This window comes from Papaver somniferum, chromosome 10 (genome assembly GCF_003573695.1).
Source record: "Papaver somniferum cultivar HN1 chromosome 10, ASM357369v1, whole genome shotgun sequence".
Taxonomy (NCBI): Eukaryota; Viridiplantae; Streptophyta; class Magnoliopsida; order Ranunculales; family Papaveraceae; genus Papaver; species Papaver somniferum.
This window is the reverse complement of record NC_039367.1, coordinates 70,624,707-70,645,936: the sequence shown is the minus strand read 5'-3', so window position 1 is coordinate 70,645,936 and position 21,230 is coordinate 70,624,707. Positions and strand designations below refer to the sequence as shown.

At 35.0% G+C, this 21,230-nt stretch overlaps 2 protein-coding genes and 1 long non-coding RNA gene across 5 annotated transcripts; 1 reads left to right on the top strand and 2 right to left on the bottom strand.

The window, feature by feature from the left end:
- Positions 1–7,257: 7,257 nt before the first annotated feature.
- Positions 7,258–8,628, bottom strand: LOC113315073 (probable F-box protein At4g22030). The gene has a single exon (XM_026563385.1). It carries the CDS (start codon positions 8,566–8,568, stop codon positions 7,384–7,386), a length of 1,185 nt encoding a protein of 394 aa, XP_026419170.1. The 5' UTR covers positions 8,569–8,628; the 3' UTR covers positions 7,258–7,383.
- Positions 8,629–9,747: 1,119 nt separating this feature from the next.
- Positions 9,748–14,284, bottom strand: LOC113318617. Of its 3 annotated transcripts, none has more exons than XM_026566804.1 (10): positions 13,749–14,281; positions 13,535–13,612; positions 13,395–13,439; positions 13,267–13,311; positions 13,120–13,171; positions 12,639–12,735; positions 11,484–12,413; positions 11,154–11,350; positions 10,917–11,024; positions 9,748–10,117 (listed from the first exon to the last, which is right to left on the bottom strand). In XM_026566804.1, exons 1-7 carry the CDS (start codon positions 14,169–14,171, stop codon positions 12,245–12,247), a joined length of 909 nt encoding a protein of 302 aa, XP_026422589.1. In that variant the 5' UTR covers positions 14,172–14,281; the 3' UTR covers positions 9,748–10,117; positions 10,917–11,024; positions 11,154–11,350; positions 11,484–12,244. The 3 variants fall into 3 exon arrangements, with proteins under 3 accessions (XP_026422589.1, XP_026422590.1, XP_026422591.1); XM_026566805.1 differs by lacking the exon at positions 11,154–11,350 and having other exon boundaries at positions 11,484–11,582; positions 11,743–12,413; XM_026566806.1 differs by lacking the exon at positions 11,154–11,350 and having other exon boundaries at positions 13,749–14,284.
- Positions 14,285–14,717: 433 nt separating this feature from the next.
- LOC113317688 lies at positions 14,718–15,543 on the top strand. Its single transcript, XR_003343843.1, has 2 exons — positions 14,718–14,879; positions 15,236–15,543. It is a non-coding gene; the product is annotated as an uncharacterized LOC113317688 (long non-coding RNA).
- The last annotated feature ends 5,687 nt before the right edge of the window (positions 15,544–21,230 follow it).

Here is a 21,230-nt window from a genome sequence, read left to right as displayed (position 1 = left end):
AAAACAACTGTTTTAAAAATGTTGTTGACTTCAGATCCATAGGACTTTGTAATACATCTTACAAGGTTATTCCAAAACTGCTAGCCACTAGAATCAAGTTTATTCTTCACAAGACTATAACTTATTTTCATACTGCACATGAGTTGGTTGATTCCATGGAAGAAAAATAAATAAATTTTGGATGCCTATTAAGTTAGATATGCCTAAGGTTTTTGATAGGACGGTGGAATATATTTTTTTTAAGTATATTAAGTAAGCTTGGATTTTGTTGAAGATTTATGTAAAATGATTCAACAATGCATTGGTATTGTCACCACTTCTATCTTTTTAAATAATTCTCCAGGAGAGATTTCACTCCACAAAGAGGCTTGAGACATGGAGACCCACTCTCTCCTTATCTCGTTGTTATTTGTACAAAATCCTTTTCAAGAGCTTTACTTAAAGTTGAACAGGAAAATCTTATTCATGGCATTAAGGACAACAAATTTTGTCATGCCTTGTCTCACCTTTTATTTGCAGATGATTAATTGGTGTTATCTAACGGGAATGTTAATTCCGAAGCTAGACAAATTAATAGAATCATTAAGTCGTTTAGCAAATTATCAGGTCATTCTGTCATCGTTCAAAAATCTGGTTTAGCTTTCAGTTCATGAACTACTAATCAAGTTAAGAATGACATTTACAATCATATAAACATTAAGAAGCTTGGTCTCAATGATAAGTACCTAAAAGTCCTACTTCTCCTTTAAAGAAGCAAAGTTCAATCCCTTAATTAGTTCACTCATAGACAAGTATGGTGATATATTAGCAAATTAGAAATCTAAGGTTCTTAATCAGGCTGATAGAATTTTGCTAGCCTAGTCAGTCCTTGGTAGCCTGGCTACCTATCATGGAAGTATTTTGTATTTTTTAGGAACTAAGTGATAAGTTGGATTCCATATAGATGTGATTCCGGTGGAATAATAAAAAAAAGGTAAAAAAGTAATTTACTTTAGGAAATGGGAAAAAGTTACTCAACCAAAATCTACGGGAGGTATGAACATCAAACGGAAATAAATTTTGAATAAAGCATTGCTTACTTAGAGAATACTGCATTCCTCTAAAGCACTATGGGTGCAAACACTGAAAGGTATGTATTTACACAATCTCAAACCTTTTTTATGGGTCTTGGATATAAAAAGGGAGTCTGTACAGGATTGGATGTTCTCAACAAATACTCTTGTTGGGAACCTAGTTAGTAAGTTCGCGAATGATTCGCGAATCATTCGCGAATTTTTCCGTATCACGAATTTTACCGTCTTATTCGCGTACGTTTGCAACTCCGAACCCAAGTCGCGTATTATGTGGCATTCCCGGATTATTCGCGAACCGTTCACGAATTTTACGTATTCCGAATGATACGTCCGCTTAATTCGCCATAAATTCTTTAGCTTTTACTTTTCAAAGACTCCACTTTTTGGGCTTTACTGCCTTCCGAGCATACACGACCGAATATTAGACGTGTTGTAATTTTTATGAAACAAAAACGACTGAAGAGATTTGAAGGTGAAGGTGAGAGAGATCTCAAACTCACTAACCAAGCATCTAAACCACCATACGACGTCCTCTTGGATAACTAATGTTGTATATATTATTGATATCATCATATTAAGTTTATTTTTTCTTTAAATAACTCACATATATGCATAAAAATTGGTCTATGACCTTATAAATACAAATTATTTGTTATATATAGATACCGAATTTTCAGAGCCGAACTCACATTTATAAATCGAATTATACACGTACGTATGCCGTTCCGAATTACTGACGAATCACGTCCCGTTGACCGAATTTTGGACCGAATCTGGATTTTACAAAACCGTATAATACTCGTACGTTTGCCGTTCCGTACGTTTGCCGAATCCCGAATTGCTAACTAGGGTTGGGAAGTGGTAGATGGAGAAAATATACACATATGGAGACACAAATGGGTCCCTTCAATCCCTTCTACTATTAGTTCTTTAAATTATTCCTCTAATATTATGTATGTTTCTCAACCAATTAATGCGAATATGAGAAATTGGAATGTGCACGTCCTTACTTCCATATTTGACAACGATACAATGAATTTTTTATTTTTTTTTACAAATTAGAGTTCATTTTAATGGCTAGGATACCCTTAGATGCAACCTAACTCCAATAGGGTTTTCTATATGAAAATTGCCTATAAGACAATCCTAAATGATAGTAATTTCGTAACTGGCATTAGTAACCAAACCCAACTATCCTGGAAATAATTCTGAAAAACTAGACTACCAGTTAACATTCTCCACTTTTTATGGAAATGCATACGAAACTTCTCGCCAACAAGTGATATATTAGCTAGGTTTTGTCAGAATATCAACACCCAAAGTTTTTTTTTTGTGACAATGATTTGAGTAGTATGCACCACATTTCTTTAACTATTCCTTTGCTAAGGATATTGGAAGTTCCAAGGTGTCTTGAATGTAAATGTTAATAGCATGCTTACAACTTATCAGTCTGCTTAAGGTGAACATTCTGAATCCCGGAAATAGCAAAATGTTTGAGTGGTTTGGTTTTGTTATGTGGAAATTTCATAAAGCTAGGTGTACTTAAATATTTTAGAATGTTAAACCACGGGTCAACAAAGTTGTGCACATGATTAAAATTGACTTTGCAGATTGGAGCAAAGACCAATTTCCTAATAGTATTTCTCCCGGGATGACTGAAAATAGAGACAGAGATAAATAGACTATTATTGTTGAACCATTTGTTAAATTAATTTTTAATGGTGCATTTAGAGATTCTACTAAGGATGTTGGTGTAGGTCTAGTTTTGTGTTTTGCTGCAGGAGATTGTGATGCAGTTACATACAGACATTCCAAAGCACTAGACCCAGAACAAGATGAGGCTAGTTGTTGGAGGCAGTTCGATAAGACAAACAGAAGGGAGGAGACACCTGCATCTAGAAGGAGATTACTCCAATGTGATCTTAGTTGTTAATGAAAGTCTTGAGTGAATAAATTGGATTACTAGGAACATTGTAGTTGATTATTTCAACATTCCGTCTGAATTTGATAGTTGGATTTGCTCTTTTAGTAGAGATTTTAACATGTGGCAGAATCTTTAGCCAAACATGGTATTTACAAAACGGCCCATAAGAATTGAGTGATAATATCTCTCTGTGGATATAAAATTATGTATTCAAGAGGATTACACTATGTGACGACGACCTTTATTGATAAAAGTCCTTTCTTATTTAAAAAAATAAAATAAAATAATGAGTTTACTGGTTTTTGGTGCTGCAAGCGGCAAAGTATCAGTCACAAAGCGCATCCAAAATGTTGCACCTGTTGTTGGTATCGAGATTCACAGTTTACAAAACCAAGTAGGGAATACCAATAAGTCCTAGGAATAATATGTTAGAGAGAGTTTGGTCCAGTTGACCTAGTGAACTGTCTGTTTGGTCCATTTTCAAAATATATATTACTATTTGGTCCTAGAAATTATAGTTTGGTCTTCGGATGACGTCATGCATGATGTAATTATCATTTGGTAGGGACAAAAATATCCTTTTGGGACCATATATATAGAAAAAATCTAGAAAATATCTTATTTTTCAGATTCACTTTCTCTCTCTTCTTTAGTTTCAGATCTAGTTTCTCTCTTTTTCTCTCTTTTTTCCATTTTTTTCTGCTAATGATGAAGAAGATAAAGATGATGATGAGCGATTCTCTCTTCTCTCCATTTTTTTCTCTGCTAGTGATGAAGAAGATGAATGATGAATGATGATGATGATGAATACGATGAAGTTTTCCGTTTTTTTTTTATGTTTGTTGTTATTTTGATGATGAAGACGATGATGTTAAAGATTCTGCTGCTATTTATGATGATGATGAACCTTTGTCATCTTCACATGCTTGGGTAAGTTTCGGATCTACAAAAGAACCTTGAAATCCTTTGATTTCTTCATCTTTTTCTTTTTCTTCATCATCACTTTGGATCTTCTGTTCTTGATTTTTGGATCTGCTGCTGTTGTTGTTCGTGTTGCTGTTGAAGATGAAGACGAAGATGAACTTTGTTGATGTTGAAGATGAAGATGAACTCCGTTGCTGCTCGTGTTGAAGATGAAGATGAACTATGTTGTTGTTGTTGTTGAAGATGAAGAATGATGAAGACGATGAAGTTCATCAAACAAAATGAACTCGTGTTTGATGAAGATTGAACTTTGATTTTCATGGATTTTTTTTGTGTGTTCATGTAAAGAATGAACTCTGTTTTTAGATCTAGAATTACTAGGTGTTCATGTAAAGAATGAACTCGTGTTGAAGATGAACTCTGTTTTTTTGTGTGTTCATATAAAGAATGAAATCTGTTTTTTTTTTGTGTGTGTGTTCATGTAAAGAATGAACTCATTTCTAGGTTTGAAATAGTCAGTTTTTGATAGGTGTTCATTTTGTCGAAGGAACTATGTTTTCTTATAGGTTCTATCAGGTGTTCATTTGAAGAATGAACTCTGTTTCCTTATAGGTTTTAATAGGTGTTCATTTGAAGGAATGAACTCCGGAGTTTATCAGACATACTGAACTGCTACAAAAAATAAGTAGGAAATTTAGTTTGGTTTTATTAGGTGTTCATTTGAAGGAATGAACTCCGGAGTTCATCAGACAGAATGAACTGCTACAAAAAAAATAAGTAGGAAATTTAGTTTGGTTTTATTAGGTGTTCATTTGAAGGAATGAACTCCGGAGTTCATCAGAAAGAATGAACTGCCACAAAAAATAGGTAGGAATTAACACAGAAGGATACTTTCGTCCATTTAATATTTTTAAATAATTATGGACGAAATGGAAAAGGTGATTTCTGAAAGGACCAAACAGACTTGGGACCACCTAAAAAAGGACCAAATGATATTTTCCCCCGAAAACAAATAGATATTTTTTTCCTTGGAAACAAAAAACTAATAGATGTTAATCGGTCTATAATCGAAAGAAAAAGCATCTCGAGGTGAAGCTGTAATGACTTCAGAATTGGCAAACATTTGAGTTATACTCAACCAGATTCCTCCGCTTACTCTGACGTGAACGATATATGGGGGACCAAAAATGTTTGATTTTTCATTTATTTTTGAACCCTTGAATTGTTTGTTGGACAACATTTGTTGAGTTCATCTTTGAGGGAAGATCCCTTCATATTTTGGACGCCTTTTTAGTGAATAAAAATCAAATGGTATCGACTTGCAGCTAATATTTTGGGTATATAGTCATCTTAGAAAGCTTTACATACCTAATAAAAATGAATGCATTCTGAAATACTAAACCTCACGATCTACCAATCTTAATTTCAATGGTTAAAAATCCGTTGATTTTCAATGACTTATTTTCAAAGTACCAAATGGAGGTGTCATGCGTCTCAAAATACGCTCATTTCCAGTAGGAACCTAGAACTTTATAAGAGTAATGTATTCACAAAATATTAGTTTCAAATCTATTAGTGTTTAGTTTTTATTCACAAAAATAACGTCCAAAATATAAGATAGCGTGAGAATAAAATCGTGAGGGAATCCACCCACTACATCTTTTGGAAAACACTTGTATCGCATTCATAGTTCAAAAATCTTGCTGGTTTTATAAAGTAACATCGACCGAATAAAATCCAATTCTTCTCGTCATGATTAAGATTGCAGCTAACTTATCATGTGCTTGGTTACTCTGAGGTGGTCGTGGTCGTGGTACTGCTGGAAGTATGGGTAGTGTTGGAGGGCCCTAAGTAATTCCAAGCTCTTTAGTCCTTGTCAACTTTATCAGTTCCGGTGTATTTTTTAACAACTGTATTCTAGGTCTTATCCATCTAGAAAATATACCTCCGTTTCTGAAAAAATATGGATTAAAATGAAAAATTGATAGTGTCTCATTTCCAGAAATTGGAAAATAATAGTATTTATTAAGGGTGTTCCTCTATATACCTCCAGAAATACTAATAGTACCCCTTTATCTACCTACCCTCAGATTTTATCTACCTACCTCATGGTCCTCATCACATCTGTAAATTTATATACCCCTGCCAGAAAGGAAAAAACAAAAACCCATGTCGTCTCCTCCGTTTGAAATTGATGAAAAAGCATGGAGTTCATCTTTTTCTCTCCTCTATTCATGGAGAAAAACCCATATTTTGAACAAGTCTAATTAAACTAATCTTAAATTTCCTTGGACCTCACAAACAGAAACTATAGAAACTTAGTTTTCATCTTGAATTCTTCTCTTCTTATTACAGCTGAGAGGAAGAGCGGAAAAATGGCATCTATAAAGGGTTAGCAGTAGCAGAGATAAAGTAAGTCAAATTTTAAAAAGCTTATGCGAAGAAAACCTAAGCAGAAACATTATGTGTCGAAACCCAAACACTATAAACAGAAGGAAGCTTAATATTAGGTGGTAATGTAATTCCAACAAGCCTAATTGTTCTCTTAATACCCGTATCTATTCTCGGTTTGGTTTTTCATCTTAAAATCATTTATTTAAAAAACCCTAATTTTACATTCAAAGATAAGATTGATTAAAATCCATAAATGGGGCATCATGTATAGACGCTTCTTAGGTTGGTACGGTGGCCATTGACTCTGTGTTTTTTAATATTGTAGCCCAATCACTCATCAAAACATCCAATAGATTTATGGGAAAACAATCAATGGTTTGTTAGTTTTTTTCTACACTTATGCCTGTACAACTCGTCATAAGTGTAAAAAAAGAAGAAGCAAAAGGCAATTCTATCTTTACTACTGATCTTCAAATTTAGAAGAAGTCTGTAGAAAAAAGAGGAAAAGGATGAAATTTTTTTGGGTCATGCGTCTTCCGTTTACGTATGTATAGGGATTTTCTGCCTGTTAAAAGAAGGGGTATCTCTATCAAAAATTTCAATTTTTTTTTACAATTTTCATGTTAATCGAAGTGCAACTAACCTAACTGACTTTTGGGGGTATCCTTAGTATTTTAACTAACTTTTGGGGTTATCTTAATATTTCTAGGGATATATAAAGGAACGCTCTTTATTAATAGATTATTTTTTTCGTGGTTTAATTAGCGTCGTCAAATATAAAGAGAAAATTCATCTTGAGATGTACAATGATTAATTATGGAACAACTAATAATGTCTTGAAAAAAATTGGAATTCTTCGAGGATACAGCATATAATAAACATTTGGTATATCATCAGGAAGAATCAAAATATTGTACTATACAATTAATATGAACAGCAAGGAAAGACCAGTATCAACTATCAAGTCTCATCAGAAGAGCTTGCTAGCAAATTCTTTAGGTTGCTCATCTCTTGAAGATGAAGACCTAGCCGCAAAGCTTCTGAGGTCAGATAAACTTCTCCCCAGCTTTAAAGCCACCATCTTTCAAATATTTCTCCATTCTCTCTTTTTTCAACTTCTTTTTCTTTCAATGTAGAATCTATAGTCTCTTCTAGTAATTGGAATGAACCAGCAGAAGCTTTATACATTTCTAACACTATTCCTACTTGTCCACCATGTTCCAATGTATTTACAAGGGTGGCCAATGCTCCAGCAAGGACGCCACAAAACACGGCTGTTGATCCCTGAGAAGGCGAGCCAATGAAAGCTGAACCTATTGCACCAATACCTGTTAGCAATGGACCTGAAATAGCTAAAATCTTGTTGATTTTTAAGACCATGTTACTTAATCTAACGTATTCTTCAGTATCTCTACTCTTCAATGCTTCGACTATGTATCTCATTTCCCTCTCAAGCTTATTACTCCAGCCGTTCTTTTCTACTGTACCATTAGCGAACTGTTTTTCTTCTTGGTCTTGTTTCCGTTGTGGCCACCAAATTGCTGGTTTGGCGTTCTTTGGGAATTTTTCAATCATTACACCTCCAAGCAGTGGAAGTGGGTAAGCTTTATCAAGAGCCAAAACACTCTCCATTGCTTGTTTCACATCCATTTGAGTAATAGCACTATTAGAAGATAGAGAAAGTTCGGTTTTGATCTGTTCATGAAGTTGTTTGAACAATCTTGTTGCATTTCTTTGTTCTTCTGCAAGTTGCGAAGGTTGAATTGTGTTCATCACCACCATCATCCCTGTTGCTGCTGAATATAATAAAGTAGAAGATATTTTAAGAGCCAAAAGGTGGGATGGTGATGATCCAATGACACCAGTTGATGCAAGTCCTGACATAGTTGTAGCAGCGATAGTGATTGCATTAATGGAGTTCAAAAGAAGGGTATTCCAATTGTTTCTCTGTTCTCCAATATTTTTATGCATCTCTATTCTTTCTGCAACAACTTCCATGATCATATATAGCTCGGCAGCCACTGTTCTCGGACTAGTATCACCACTACGATCTTTAGGGCTATTAGCACTTGTCTTCATAACTTCTTTAAAGCTAATGGTTGTGGTTTCATTTGTAGGTAGTGTAGGAAGAGACAAATGAGAAAGTGCTGGAAATTTTAGGACTCGAAGGATGACACTGACGCCATTTCTTGGCTTGGAAATCGATGAATAGGAAGTAGAACACAATAGATTTAAGGCTGTAAGAGCTGCCATATATAACTCCTTAAGTTTGTTTTTGTCTTGGTGGCTGTTTCTTGCTATGGTGGTGGGATTTTGCGGTAGTGGTTGGAATTGAATGAGATTGGATATGGTGTTTCATTTTACATTTATAGGGAGAGATGATGAGGGTCAAGAATATAGAGTTTTGACTCTTGACTTTTAATAGACTCGCTATGTTGTTCAACAATTTGATTGGTTCTTAGTCGACAGTTTCTTCATTTGGAATTGTTGTACTGGTGACTTTCAATGAAGACCGGTAAAAACCCTTGAATCAAGAAACAATAAGATCTGATTTTTTTGATTTTCCTTGTTCAGGGTTTTGGGCATAACCAAGGACTTTGGAGGAACATGGCATTTTTTTGTTTTGGATAATTTTTGAACTTACTGAAAATAGAGACATAACGCAGAAGCCACTGGCCGTTATACTACAGGTTGCAACTTTTAAAGATAAAGATAATGGGGTAGGCGGCTGCTGGTTAGGATAAGCAGACAGGCCTATATCTAGACTCTAAATAAGTTGAAACAAGGCTTTTTGAGTTAGGCGAAGAATTATAGCCACAACATTTGAATAGTAAATGCCATTGGAGCTTTCTGTGCATTCCTGTCTCCTTCCCCCTTAAGGAAACATGCACAAAGTAAAGCCATCGAAATCTCTCCTCAAGTAGAGCTCAGAGAGACTGGATAATTGATAAGCAGGGTCCATATCAAAAGTTTCCGCAAAAGGAAACCTAGTGGATGGCTCGGTGCTTTTCCACACTAAACAAATTAAGCATTTTTGTAAGAGGAAAAGGGCCAGTGGCATCTCATTAAGTAACATTTTAGTTCAGATGGCATCTTTGTACCCAAGTTGATTTGTGTGACTAACAGTGGTTGAGGCTGCGAGTCCACGAGACTCTACGTTAGATACTAATCAGACCATTGTTTTAAATGATCCGAGCCATATCTGATTTGAGCTTCATTTGTTCTCAAAACTCTTTTTCTTCTTTCGGGTATCACTTCACAATACATTGAACCTGTTTAAACAATGCAAAAACATCCCGAGGACTGACAAGTTAAAGCTCATTTCCTTACAAAGAATTATAGATTAACTAAAACAACAAAAAAGATTTGAGGAACACAGAAACAAATTACCAGCAATATGCAATGAAGCTGTGAAAGATGACGGAAATGGAATTGTAGTGGCAAATATTGGTGATATACCAATCCAACGATCAGACAACCGTTGATCCATAAATTTAGATAAATTCGGACAGTTTACAGCCAATTCTAGTGACATCAATTATTCCATTTTTATATGCTTCACAATCCCAAAATTGGTTGTAAAAGAGAAAGGATCCTTAAATACCATCCAAGATGTCAACTCTGTAAGGATGGCTAATCCTTCTTGACTTTTTTCCTGAGACAATAATCTTCCTGTATTAATAAGATAACAGCCAACAAGCCCCATATTATTACTTCTTTGTTGCAGGAAACAATAAAGTCTTTCTGATTCTCCATACCAAATGAGATCAACTTAGCCATATATTGAACACGCTACTCATGGCTACCCTCAGCAACCAATCCATAGGAAAAACAAGAAAAGAAGATTAGTAGATTATTCTAAGATGAAGAAGAAAACTGCTCAAATAGAAACTGGAAAGAACATAAGCATAGTAGACAGTACAAAATAACCATGAGTATTCCTCTATACACTTTGCGAACCAATTTCACTTTCGATTCCAGAGACATGTCTTCACTAACAATCCTGTGCTAAACTTTAACCTACTAAACTGCAAGTTCAACTTTCGATGAATGTCCTCTTGCAAAGTCTTAGAGCCATGCACCAAAATAGTTTTTGGGTGGGTGCAAAACTTGTCGGGCCATGTTTCTTGGTTCAATCTTCAAAGTCCAAATGAAGTCGCAAACAACAGAAGCAGCGGGAATAAAGAGATTTAATACAGGGAAAATACTAGACAGGCAAAACTTGACCTAAGAGGGTTGAAAAGGATGGGGTGAACAGTTAAATTTTGGGTGCATGTCTAAACTATTAGTGTCAACTTATCAACCTTAGCGTGTGTCTACAGCTAGCAAAGAAACCGAATCTGAAGAATAGAATGATTCCTCAACTGACTGAAAATCAGGCTATTTTATCTCCTCCTTATTTTATTATTTGTTTGTATATTCAAAATTCAAATCAACTCTAACATAATGTATACTAAACATTATAAAAGCTGCAAGAGCATGACTTGCAACATGCCATCCTAAGAGGTCACCTAATCGTCAGTAACAGGTTTCCCATAAGCTGAGAGAGCATCAAAAAGCTGTTTAGTATTAGAAAAAACATTGTTGCACAGTGTTGTTACCTTTCTTCAGTTGATGAAGTTCTCGACGGAAATGCAGCTGGTGAGCTCAGGTTTGTGGAGCAAATCTCTTTTCAAGAGCTTCCCATACTTCAAGAGATGTTTGCAATCCTGCAACGCAAGACATTACACTTTCAGTTAATGAAGATAACAGTCAGCCAAGAAGGATCTGCTCTTGTTCTTCCTACTGGATATATGCAGGATTAATATCAGTAGAGTCAGGTAGGGTACATGTGCGACCTGGAAACCTTCCATCAGAAGTTTATAACCTTTCAGTAAGGGCTTGAATTGAGTTATCCATAACAGATAATTGTTGTCATTGAGCTTCACATTAGTTAGGTGATTGATGTGGAGCTGTTGTAGGGTTTGTGTTGAAGCTGTTTGAAGGAGAACAGGAGAGAAAAAAGACAAGGGTTTCTGTCGTTTTAGGATCCTGGCTGATACCAAAACAAGATAGATATTTTTAGGTGCATGTCTGAACTATTAGTCCTGGCGTTTGGAGAATGATGAGTTTTAGGTGCAAAATACGTGAACTGGACAAAAGAATGCATCAAGGGTTAGTGAAAGAACCTTCTGGGCTACTGTTTCTTTGTGCTTTCCCTTGTTAATCTTATCCATTAGTGTCTGCAAGAACTGCCCAAACGGACCTCTGTAGGCATAACCAAAAAGCTGCAAGGGAATCATGTCAAGGCTACAGCAAAACAATATATACATAAGTCGGCATGCAAGGTTCAGTAACATCATTTGATTGCAGTATTTTAGAAACCGAGATAATCATGAAACACAACATTTAAGATGCTAAAGACAAAACCAAATAAAACTCCTGGACCTTTGGATTTCAACTGATTGTCAGACGTCTGCTCCTCGAGCTCTTTGCAAGAAAAATATGTCAGATACTGTGGATTAGCTAAAAATAGCACAGAACATTCCTTTAGAAAGGACAAAAATACTGATGATTCGCTCTAGGCTAACAGTACTGTGAAACAAGAGGGAACCCAGGGAAATTTATGGCAGCGAGCTCCTAAATATGTCAGACGGGTAGGCTTAATGTCCAAATATCCTGCAGAGCTGGGTTTCTGTGGGATAATCCATCTGTTAAATCTCGGTATGGAATGCATTTTCCTATCAACGTCAACAAATTAGATTATCTGTTTCCTTGTTTTCATTCAACCATATCGCCTGGAGTTTTCTTATCAATCAATTATTTCACATGCTGAGGAAGTAAAACGTTACATAGCACAAGTTCGATAACAACAGAAAAATTATGCAGTATGTATAATCAGATGGCAAACGATTTCTTTCTTCTGATTGTAGTAGATTGATTCATGGAATCAACCACCATAGCGGGTCTTGAGTAGCTCTGGAGGCTCCTCTTCCATGATTGTCGAACCTCCTTTGGTAGCCAAATACTCACGAATGGTTGTCCTCCTGTCGCCGAGGAAAGTGTGATCCAAGAAGTTGTTATAAGCGACATCACCCAGATTCTTTGCTGCCAAAACACTAAGGACAAAAAGAAATGAATAAAAGTAAGCATCTTTCGGATTTGTTTAACAAACACGTTTTAAGTTGAAAAAACTGCACAGTCATAGAATGAATTAAGATCCAAGACAATGAATTGAGCTGTAAGCACTCACACAGGCATAAACACTGGACAAGAAGTAGAAAGATGATGATGACAAAACTCAACACAAAGTACAAACTAAAAGGTAGTTCATTGCTACGCACCAGTGTCGAAGGTAAACACGGCAAGGTAAGATATCATCCCTCCATATCTTCTCAATACCATATCGTCCATATCGCTCATGATATATCTCCTTGCTTCCTGCAGATAGTGAAAGAAAGTTGCACATAGCAAAGTAAGTCGACCATAAATAGCCCTCGGGCCCTATACATAACAGAGGGAATGTGTAATCCTCTAGCTAAATACATAACAAAGTGAAAGCGTCAATGGCCCTCCATAACAAAAAAAAAAAAATCGCATAACAACTGCTAGAATGCGCCTATATACCCCCCTAGTTCTCCAATAGCCAGAACTTAAATATAGAGAGAGATTATAAAACAATAAAGAAGCAAGAAAATGCTGAAATTTAAATCCATTGAATCTTGGCTGAATATGGTCCACATTTAGAATGTGAGCTAATACAAACCAATATACCTACTCTCAAACCGATGAAAAAAACATTTCAAGTTGTTGAAGATATTATACCTTTGCATCTAAACTCAAAATACTCTTTGTCACTGTAACGACCACAAAGCACCTGACAATGTCGAAAACGCAAGAGTTAAATCAAATGATCACCGTATGAACCCATAAAGAATTAGCTCGAAGAGGTATAGTTCTAGTGAAACTTACAGCGGGTTGATGAAACAAGGTCCCTTCTAGTGTTTGAGGTACCACCTAAACATACAATTCCACTCAGTTCCATTATTTTACTATCCAAGCATCCATTATAAACGAAACAGTGAAGTAAGAATACTTACAGCTAGAAACCGAAATTCGTGTTCTCTTTCAATAAAAGATGGAATCTACATTAAAAGTGGAGAATGGTAATTGATGTAAAACATGAACAGTAGTTACAACTAGTAGTATCCATCATGAATGTAGAGAAAATTGAGTTTACCTCGGATTCTTTGATTTCGAAGACAGTTACTACAAGTGTTTCACCTTCACATGGTTCTACACTTAAACTCGAAATCTCCTGAAATTAATTCAAATTTCAGTCTAGGAATAAATCAAATGCGAAAATGCTCGTTTCTGCTAACTCCACATCTGGATTTGAGTCCCAAGGTTACACAGACACACTAAAAGAGGGAAAACTGAGATGAACTGTAAACCTGGGTTTGAGGATTGGCGATTCCGCGTTCAAAGAAAATCGGAGCAGTGTGAGCAAATACACGTCGAAACCCGATTAATTTAGCAATCCTGAAATTGATGAGATCCGGAAATGTACTCCTGGAACTTCTCTCGGAGAGAAGAGAACCAAATCCACATATGGAGAGATAACCATTATCATCCGGGGAGATAAGAGATTTGAAGTCGGACTCGGTATTGAGTTCGATTAACTCTTTGGGTTGACTGGGAATTTCCATGGCACAATACGGTCTGATGTTAATTTTGTTCTTCTTGTTAATTTGATGGTAAGGACGGAAAGAAATTTGGGTTGGGATTTCGTTTGTGAAATGACGATGACTGTGTCTGAATGTGGTTAGAGATGATGAAATTGAAAGTTGGGTAGCAGAAAAAGAAGATATCATCATCAACAACAATTCATCATTCCCTCACTTACTCACTCATCATACTACTAGAGTTAAACTACTGGAGTTAGAGTGAACTAGAGGTGTCGTATATTATCTGAGTTTGGTTTTATTTATTTGCTTCCACGAACCCCAGAGTAACTTGGTTGCTGCAGGGTGCCAATTTGCTTAGAATCCTATTACCATTGGGCTGGTAAGGAACGATTTTTGGAAGGACGGGGACCATGATTTTCATTTTATTAGGTCATTTGGAAGTATTTTGAAACACCCCTTATCCACATATTTCAGTTAATGGCTACAATGCCTTATATTGTTTTAATTATTTGTTTATTATTTATTTAACAAAATGTTATTATTTTATTCGGAAATGCTATTCTTCTCACCTTCTAACGCTCTAATCACCACTCAACCAACGTGTCACAAAATCTGGACGAAAACGTGGGAGAGAAAAAACTTACTCGGTCAAAATATTCTCTGCAACTTTTAATATTATATTACTATATATTCACCGTCTCTCTATTTATTAACGTTGTTGGAGAGAGACTCTTGGAGAGATAACTAAGGGAACAATAAGTGGAACAATTCTAAATCTATGAACCAAACTAGATCTCACTTCTGAGTCTACATTTGAGCCCAGAGAGAAAATATGCGAAAAGAGTACGATTATGTTGAAATTTTCTTTCTTTATTTGTTGAAGGGTGATTGAAATCAGTAAGTAATTCTACCGATTTTTTTAGATTGATATCTTGTATTTCATTTACAATAAATAATTCTACCGAGTTTTATTAGATCCATAGCTATAATTGAAATCGTTTGATAATCTTTTCATCATGGAAACTTGAAGAAGAAGAGTTGGGTTTCTTAAATTTGATCAACATAGTCGAAAATTAAGCAAATCTTAAATTATTTTATCTGTGCCTTCATGTATATTTCATTCATTTTCTTTAGTGCTTAATTATTTCTCACTGTTTTCGTTGTTTTCGTTGATTTAGCGCAAGAGTTTCATATTTTGTTGACAATTATGAGAGATATCATGTGTTCCTGAATCCTTTTATGATGATATGCAGATATGGATGTAGATGTGGGAACAATTAATGAATATGAAGATGTTGAGATTTTGGATGTTATTAACAGCAAAGACCAAAAATTTGAAGTTATTGAAGTTACAAAATGTCAGAAAGTTGAAATGAAAATTTGAGTGGAATTTGGTAAGGTAAAGCACAAAACGGGAATCAAAATCCACAAAAGATTCAATGCATCAGTGGTTCAAGCAGCTGGATATAAGAAAGATGTGTAACTTATACAAATCTTATTGTTACCAATAATTAAATTCCTTTATTATAATTTTGAATGTAAATTGTAAGCTTTGCTTGTAGACTTTGAGTAAGTTCTTTTGTATTCAAATTCAGAGATCTTTGTTAGCTACTTTCCGCATATTGTTTGTACATTAGTGCGTTTCCGTATACCAAATGTCATAAAACATAATTGAATTCTGAAGCAGTATTCTAGAAAATTACAGCGAGAACTTACAAAAAAGAGCTGCATATTTCCAAAATAAGATTGTAAGTGTTCAATCCACATTTAGTCCAAAACAAAATGCAGATGGGTTTTACATTTACTCCATTTTCCCAGTAAACTTCTGTCAGTCTAAAAAAGATGTAGTTGAGTATACATTATACATTTACTCTATCTACTCACTAAACATTATACATTTACTCTATCTACTCACTAAACTTCTGCAGTTTGGTAGTTGTACTGCCAAATTGAGTTACACATTTACTCTATTTAACCAGTAAACATCTGCATATTAGGCGTTGTAAGCAGTACGACAATAGACTCTTGCATATGGAAAGAATTTACCCCATTTAAACCCTACGACAGCCATAACGACAAATTAATAACCGAGATAAGTCGCAATATGATTAAAGATCTTCGTGGAAACAAGCCGTAAAAAAATTACCAAATTTACTTACCATCGGCAATCCTACATAATGAGGAGGTGGATGCTGATAGAATCCCCAAGGTTGGTACATAGGCACTTGGGGTGCTAATAGATTAACTTGATACTGATGAGTTTGTCCTGCTACTCCATTATATTGGCACATAGGAACTTGAGGATATAAATGTGACGGTGGTGCTATTCCATTAGATTCTTGTTGTGGCACAACTTAAATATCATTCCAACTATATTTGTCATTCCATTGTGAGATCAGGAAAAAAAATGAACAGTAGAGATGATGGAAATAAGTTACCTGCACACTTTTGTTTTTGCTGCCTAGTGGTCTGCCTCGTTTCTTAGTTTTTGGAATAGGCACATCAACAGCTACTAGTCCAGCTTCATTACATGCATTCCCATTATTGTTAGTTGTAGGATTCTTTTTGGTACTTTTCCATATAGTTTTATATGTATTAGTTCGTGGTCTGCCTAACGTGATTCTATCGTTAGGATTCAGTACATCCACGACATCCATGGGTACAATATCCATAATCTCATCTCCTGCCGAATCTTTTTCGTGTACTTCAGGAATCTTCGCTTCAATCTGAATCGCGTTATTTTTTTAGTAACTCTAACTGTAAAGCTAATAATTGCTTAACATCATTGAAAATAGGTTCTGATTTTACTGCCATATCTGCAACCTCGCTGAAAAGAATATTTAAATTATTATAACGATCACGCTCAACGGTGTTTCACCAAAATCCCTTTTTAGCTTTCATACTTGTGTGAGACCTTTTCAAATCTTTCCTCCATCTTTCTTTTATGTATTTATCAGGAACCAACTTAAATCCATGTCGGATTAATACATTAAGAGCATGTCTACATAGTATCCCTTCAAACTCAAACATCCGGCAACTACAAGAAACTTCGCATTCATTTGAATAAAAAAATCACATCGAAGTTCATCTGTTTTTGAATTCTTTGCTGATCAACCCCCTCAATCCACACACTAGCACGAGTAACATACTTAAATGTTCCAAGAGGATCCTCTTCTTGTTTGATAAGTTCACAATACATTTTTGAAGTCAATTTATTTTGAAACTCTTTAAACCTTGACAGAGTATACAGTCCTTGCATCTGTTTTTCCATTTCAAAAAATGTGGCAGTTGGAATCAGTTTGGAACACGATTATGTATCAGCACTAGTCTCTTTCTCTTCCTTATCCCTTGATGCTCGTTCATATTGCTCTACAAATTGCTTCAAAGTTGTCTTCGGACCAAGATATCCATCGAAAAATGAGTTCATACTTTCGCTTCTTTGTGTAGATTGCGTTCCAGCCCAAAAAATGTCATTTAGATAACAAGGTACCCGACGCGGACTTTCTTCATATAATCCTCGAAGCCATTCATTTTATAACAATTCATACTTTTGTAACATCTCCATCCATTTTGTTTCAAATTCTGATGGATATTGAGAATTATAAACAACGTTTTTCATTATATATGTAATTCTCAAATACTTACTATGACTCTTAAACTTCTCTGGCAATTTTTTCATCGCATGCCATATGCACCACCTATGTCTATTGTTCGGGAATACTATTTCAATGGCGTTTTGCATAGCCTTGTCTTAGTCAGTAGTTCTTGCAGGAGGAGCGCATCCAGACATACAATCAAGCCACTTCGTAAACAACCATACAAAAGAATCTTCATTTTCATGTGTTACCAACCCACATCCCAATAATATTGATTCTCCGTGGTGATTTACACCAACAAATGGAGCAAACGGCATATCATACCGATTAACCAAGTATGTGGTATCAAAAGAAATAACCTCGCCAAACTCTTTATATTCTTCTCTTGACCTACCATCTGCCTAAAACACACTTCTGAAATGACCAGTCTCATCTATATCGACACTTGAATAAAATCCAGAACCTTCTGAAGTCATCTTTGCAAAATATGTTAGAATGGCAACTGCATCTCCTTCTCCTAATCGTGAATTTCGCAACTTATTAATTAGATTTCTACAATCTTTTTTAGAACACGTCATATTCTCATGACCACCATCTTCATTTACACAAACATCATAACCTTTACACAACCTCACACCAGATTGATCAAGAAGATCAAGTTGATTCTTTACCCGGGAATTAATGAAGCGATTACAACGAAAATATCTAGCGTTTTCCGGCTTCTTTTCATGATTATGTTCCAAATTGAGCTGGTGGATTACATAACCAACTAAGCAATCTAACCGTAATACTAGCTTGGCTTGACATCCACATTTTATCGTTGCTTGAGGCCTTAATGGATTTTCAAAGACGGAGTTACACTTACCTGCTCGAGCACAAGTAAATGTGTAACTTCTTATATGCCCGGCAGCATTCTTCACAGATGTGCTTTTCACCACAGGAAATCCAGTCGCTTTCCCAAATGCCTTGTAAACTCCCATGCATCATCTATAGACTCAAACCCCATACCAATAGCAAGTTGTATATTAGGTTTGATTCCACTACTATCAAAGCAATCTGAATTTTGAATTGTATCCTCCTGCAACAACAAAGATAATTCTTAATCAAATACTTCATATAACATAAACAAAACTACTTTTGGTCACTGACAACTTTCATCAAACAACTCTTAAGCACGATTTGTTTCATATAGTTAGCAAGAAATAACATTGTTCTATGATACTACAAATTGAGCACACAAATCCCCAAAACCAAATTTAATTTATTTTCAAACAAAAAGAAGAATTAAGGATTTTAGATAGGTTTCACACCATGCCATTTACATTAGAGGACTCTTCTTCTACTTCGTTTATATGCATCTTCCTGTGGGTTGACTATTTATTTCCCAACCTTTTAAAGAACCATTTTGGTGAAAATGTACCCAAAAAGTTCCTATAAAATTTATTTTAACTCTATTTTCAAAATTCCAAAATTCAATTTTCCCGCGAATTTTCATTAGAAAAGCCAAAGAGAGGGAAAATGTTATTTAAATATTATATTGAAGTTGCAGAAGTGATTTTGACCGAACAGTTTTTCTCTCTCCCACGTTTTTATCCAGATTTGTTGACTCGTAGGATGAGTGGTGAGTAGTGCTATATATGGTGAGGGGAATAGCATTGTCGTTATTTTAAATTTCTTTTTTAAAATTATTTTATTACTTTATTAAAAAAATTCCATTTTTTTTCTTTTTTTTACGAGGCTCTGATTCTATTAATATGTAAAGTCGCGGGTATTTTCCCACAAACCCATTATTTTTAATTTGTTTTTGATTAAAAAAGAAATAGAGTGAAAGTTATAGTAGTAAGTTCGGTTTGTAGAAATTTTTAAAAAACCCTAATTTGGTAGCCGAACTTTCTGAAACCAAGAATACGAAGAACATTTTGGTTATACTGAATCTTTTTGTGCATAACCGAACTTTTGTATAGAACACCAAATGCAGAGTTCGGTTAGTTCACAAAAAATTTCTCCTTAGCGGAACTCTTCTCTGCAAACCCATATGTTGAGTTCGGTTAGTTCACATTTTTTCCCCTAACCGAACTTTTTTTTCATGTAGTTCCGCTACGTTTTATTTATTTTTTCCTAACCGAATCTCAAGTCGACTAGATTTGTTTTGTTTTTTTTCTGCTTAGCTGAACTCTTCTTTGTAAACCCATATGTTTAGTTAGGTTAGTTCACCTTTTTTTTCTCCTAGCCGATCTTTTCTGTTTATGTAGTTAGGGCTAACATAAACAAAAACTACGATTTTTAGAGTATATATATGTTGTACTGAAAGTACTTATTGGCAGTACTAAAAAAAAATATTGTCAAATTTGATAGTCAAATGTCAGTACATATCAACTGACAGTATGTATTCACCTTATGAAATGACAGTATATATAGGACTGGGAAAAAAAAAGATTAACGTTGATAAAAACTAGATCGAATTTGATATTATCAAATTTCAATACATATTGTCTATACTGAAAATATTAATCAACTTATTATAAACTGACCGTACATAGTGGTTGTACTGCACACAAAAATAAGTAACTAAAATAGATATTATCCACTACCTGAACATATTGGTGTTTCTACTTGATGGATTGGAACATCAAGGGAACTCCTCTGCCTTTTTCCTTCCCTTTAATCATTCAAAGTGTTTAGAATAAACTAAAAATGACATGCTTCAAAAGAAAGAAAAAAATGGCAATTCAAAAATTTGGCTAATATGCCAAGTTCAAGCTTGTGTGCTTATCAGATGATTTGCGAAATTCTTTAGATAATAATTCCTACATTTTAACGACTGAGTTTTTTCCTGCGATGAGATTTACATCTTTTAGGTGAAACTTCGGGGGGATATGCGGTTGATTTTTCTCCTTGAGTGTCTTTAAATGCTTAAATTAGCAACCAAAAGGGTATGTCGAGACTTCAACACTGGATTTCATCTGCAATATCGAGTACATATCCGCTACATTCTTACAAATTTGAGTACATACCCCTACAAATCAAGTACATATACCGATATCTGCTGCACTGCTTACAAATCAAGTACGTACCCTTACAGTGGTTACGAATTCGAGTACATATCCGCTTTACTGCTTACATATTCATAGTAGTCCTTACAAATTCAAGTATATATCCATTCACAGTATCAATGGGTAACAAACAAACTAGATATGGAGATATCCATACCTACGAACAATCCACCTTCCATGCAAACTTGCCTATGAGACTTAAAATACATGAAAAGTTACAACCCATCTTGTTGCAGCTTCTTGATTGATCCAAGGTCACTCCAACCATAAACAAGACTGAAATGACGAGGGTACCAAGTACACCACAATTTTTTTGATATCAACCTATAAATCTGATACCTTGAGTGATCGTCTATGAACAAAGTCGAGACAATACAACACCAAGGTAATCACTTGATAATAGTTGCAGTACAAGACCAATATACTATAGGATCAATATCAAGTACTTTGGATTAACGTACAATGTTATTTACTTTATTATAACTAAACAATTATAATGCGGAAGTAAAGTAAATGACACAACAATATTTTTTAACGAGGAAACCGCAAATGATGAAAACCCCCGAGACCTAGTCCAGTTTTGAATACTCTCAGAATTA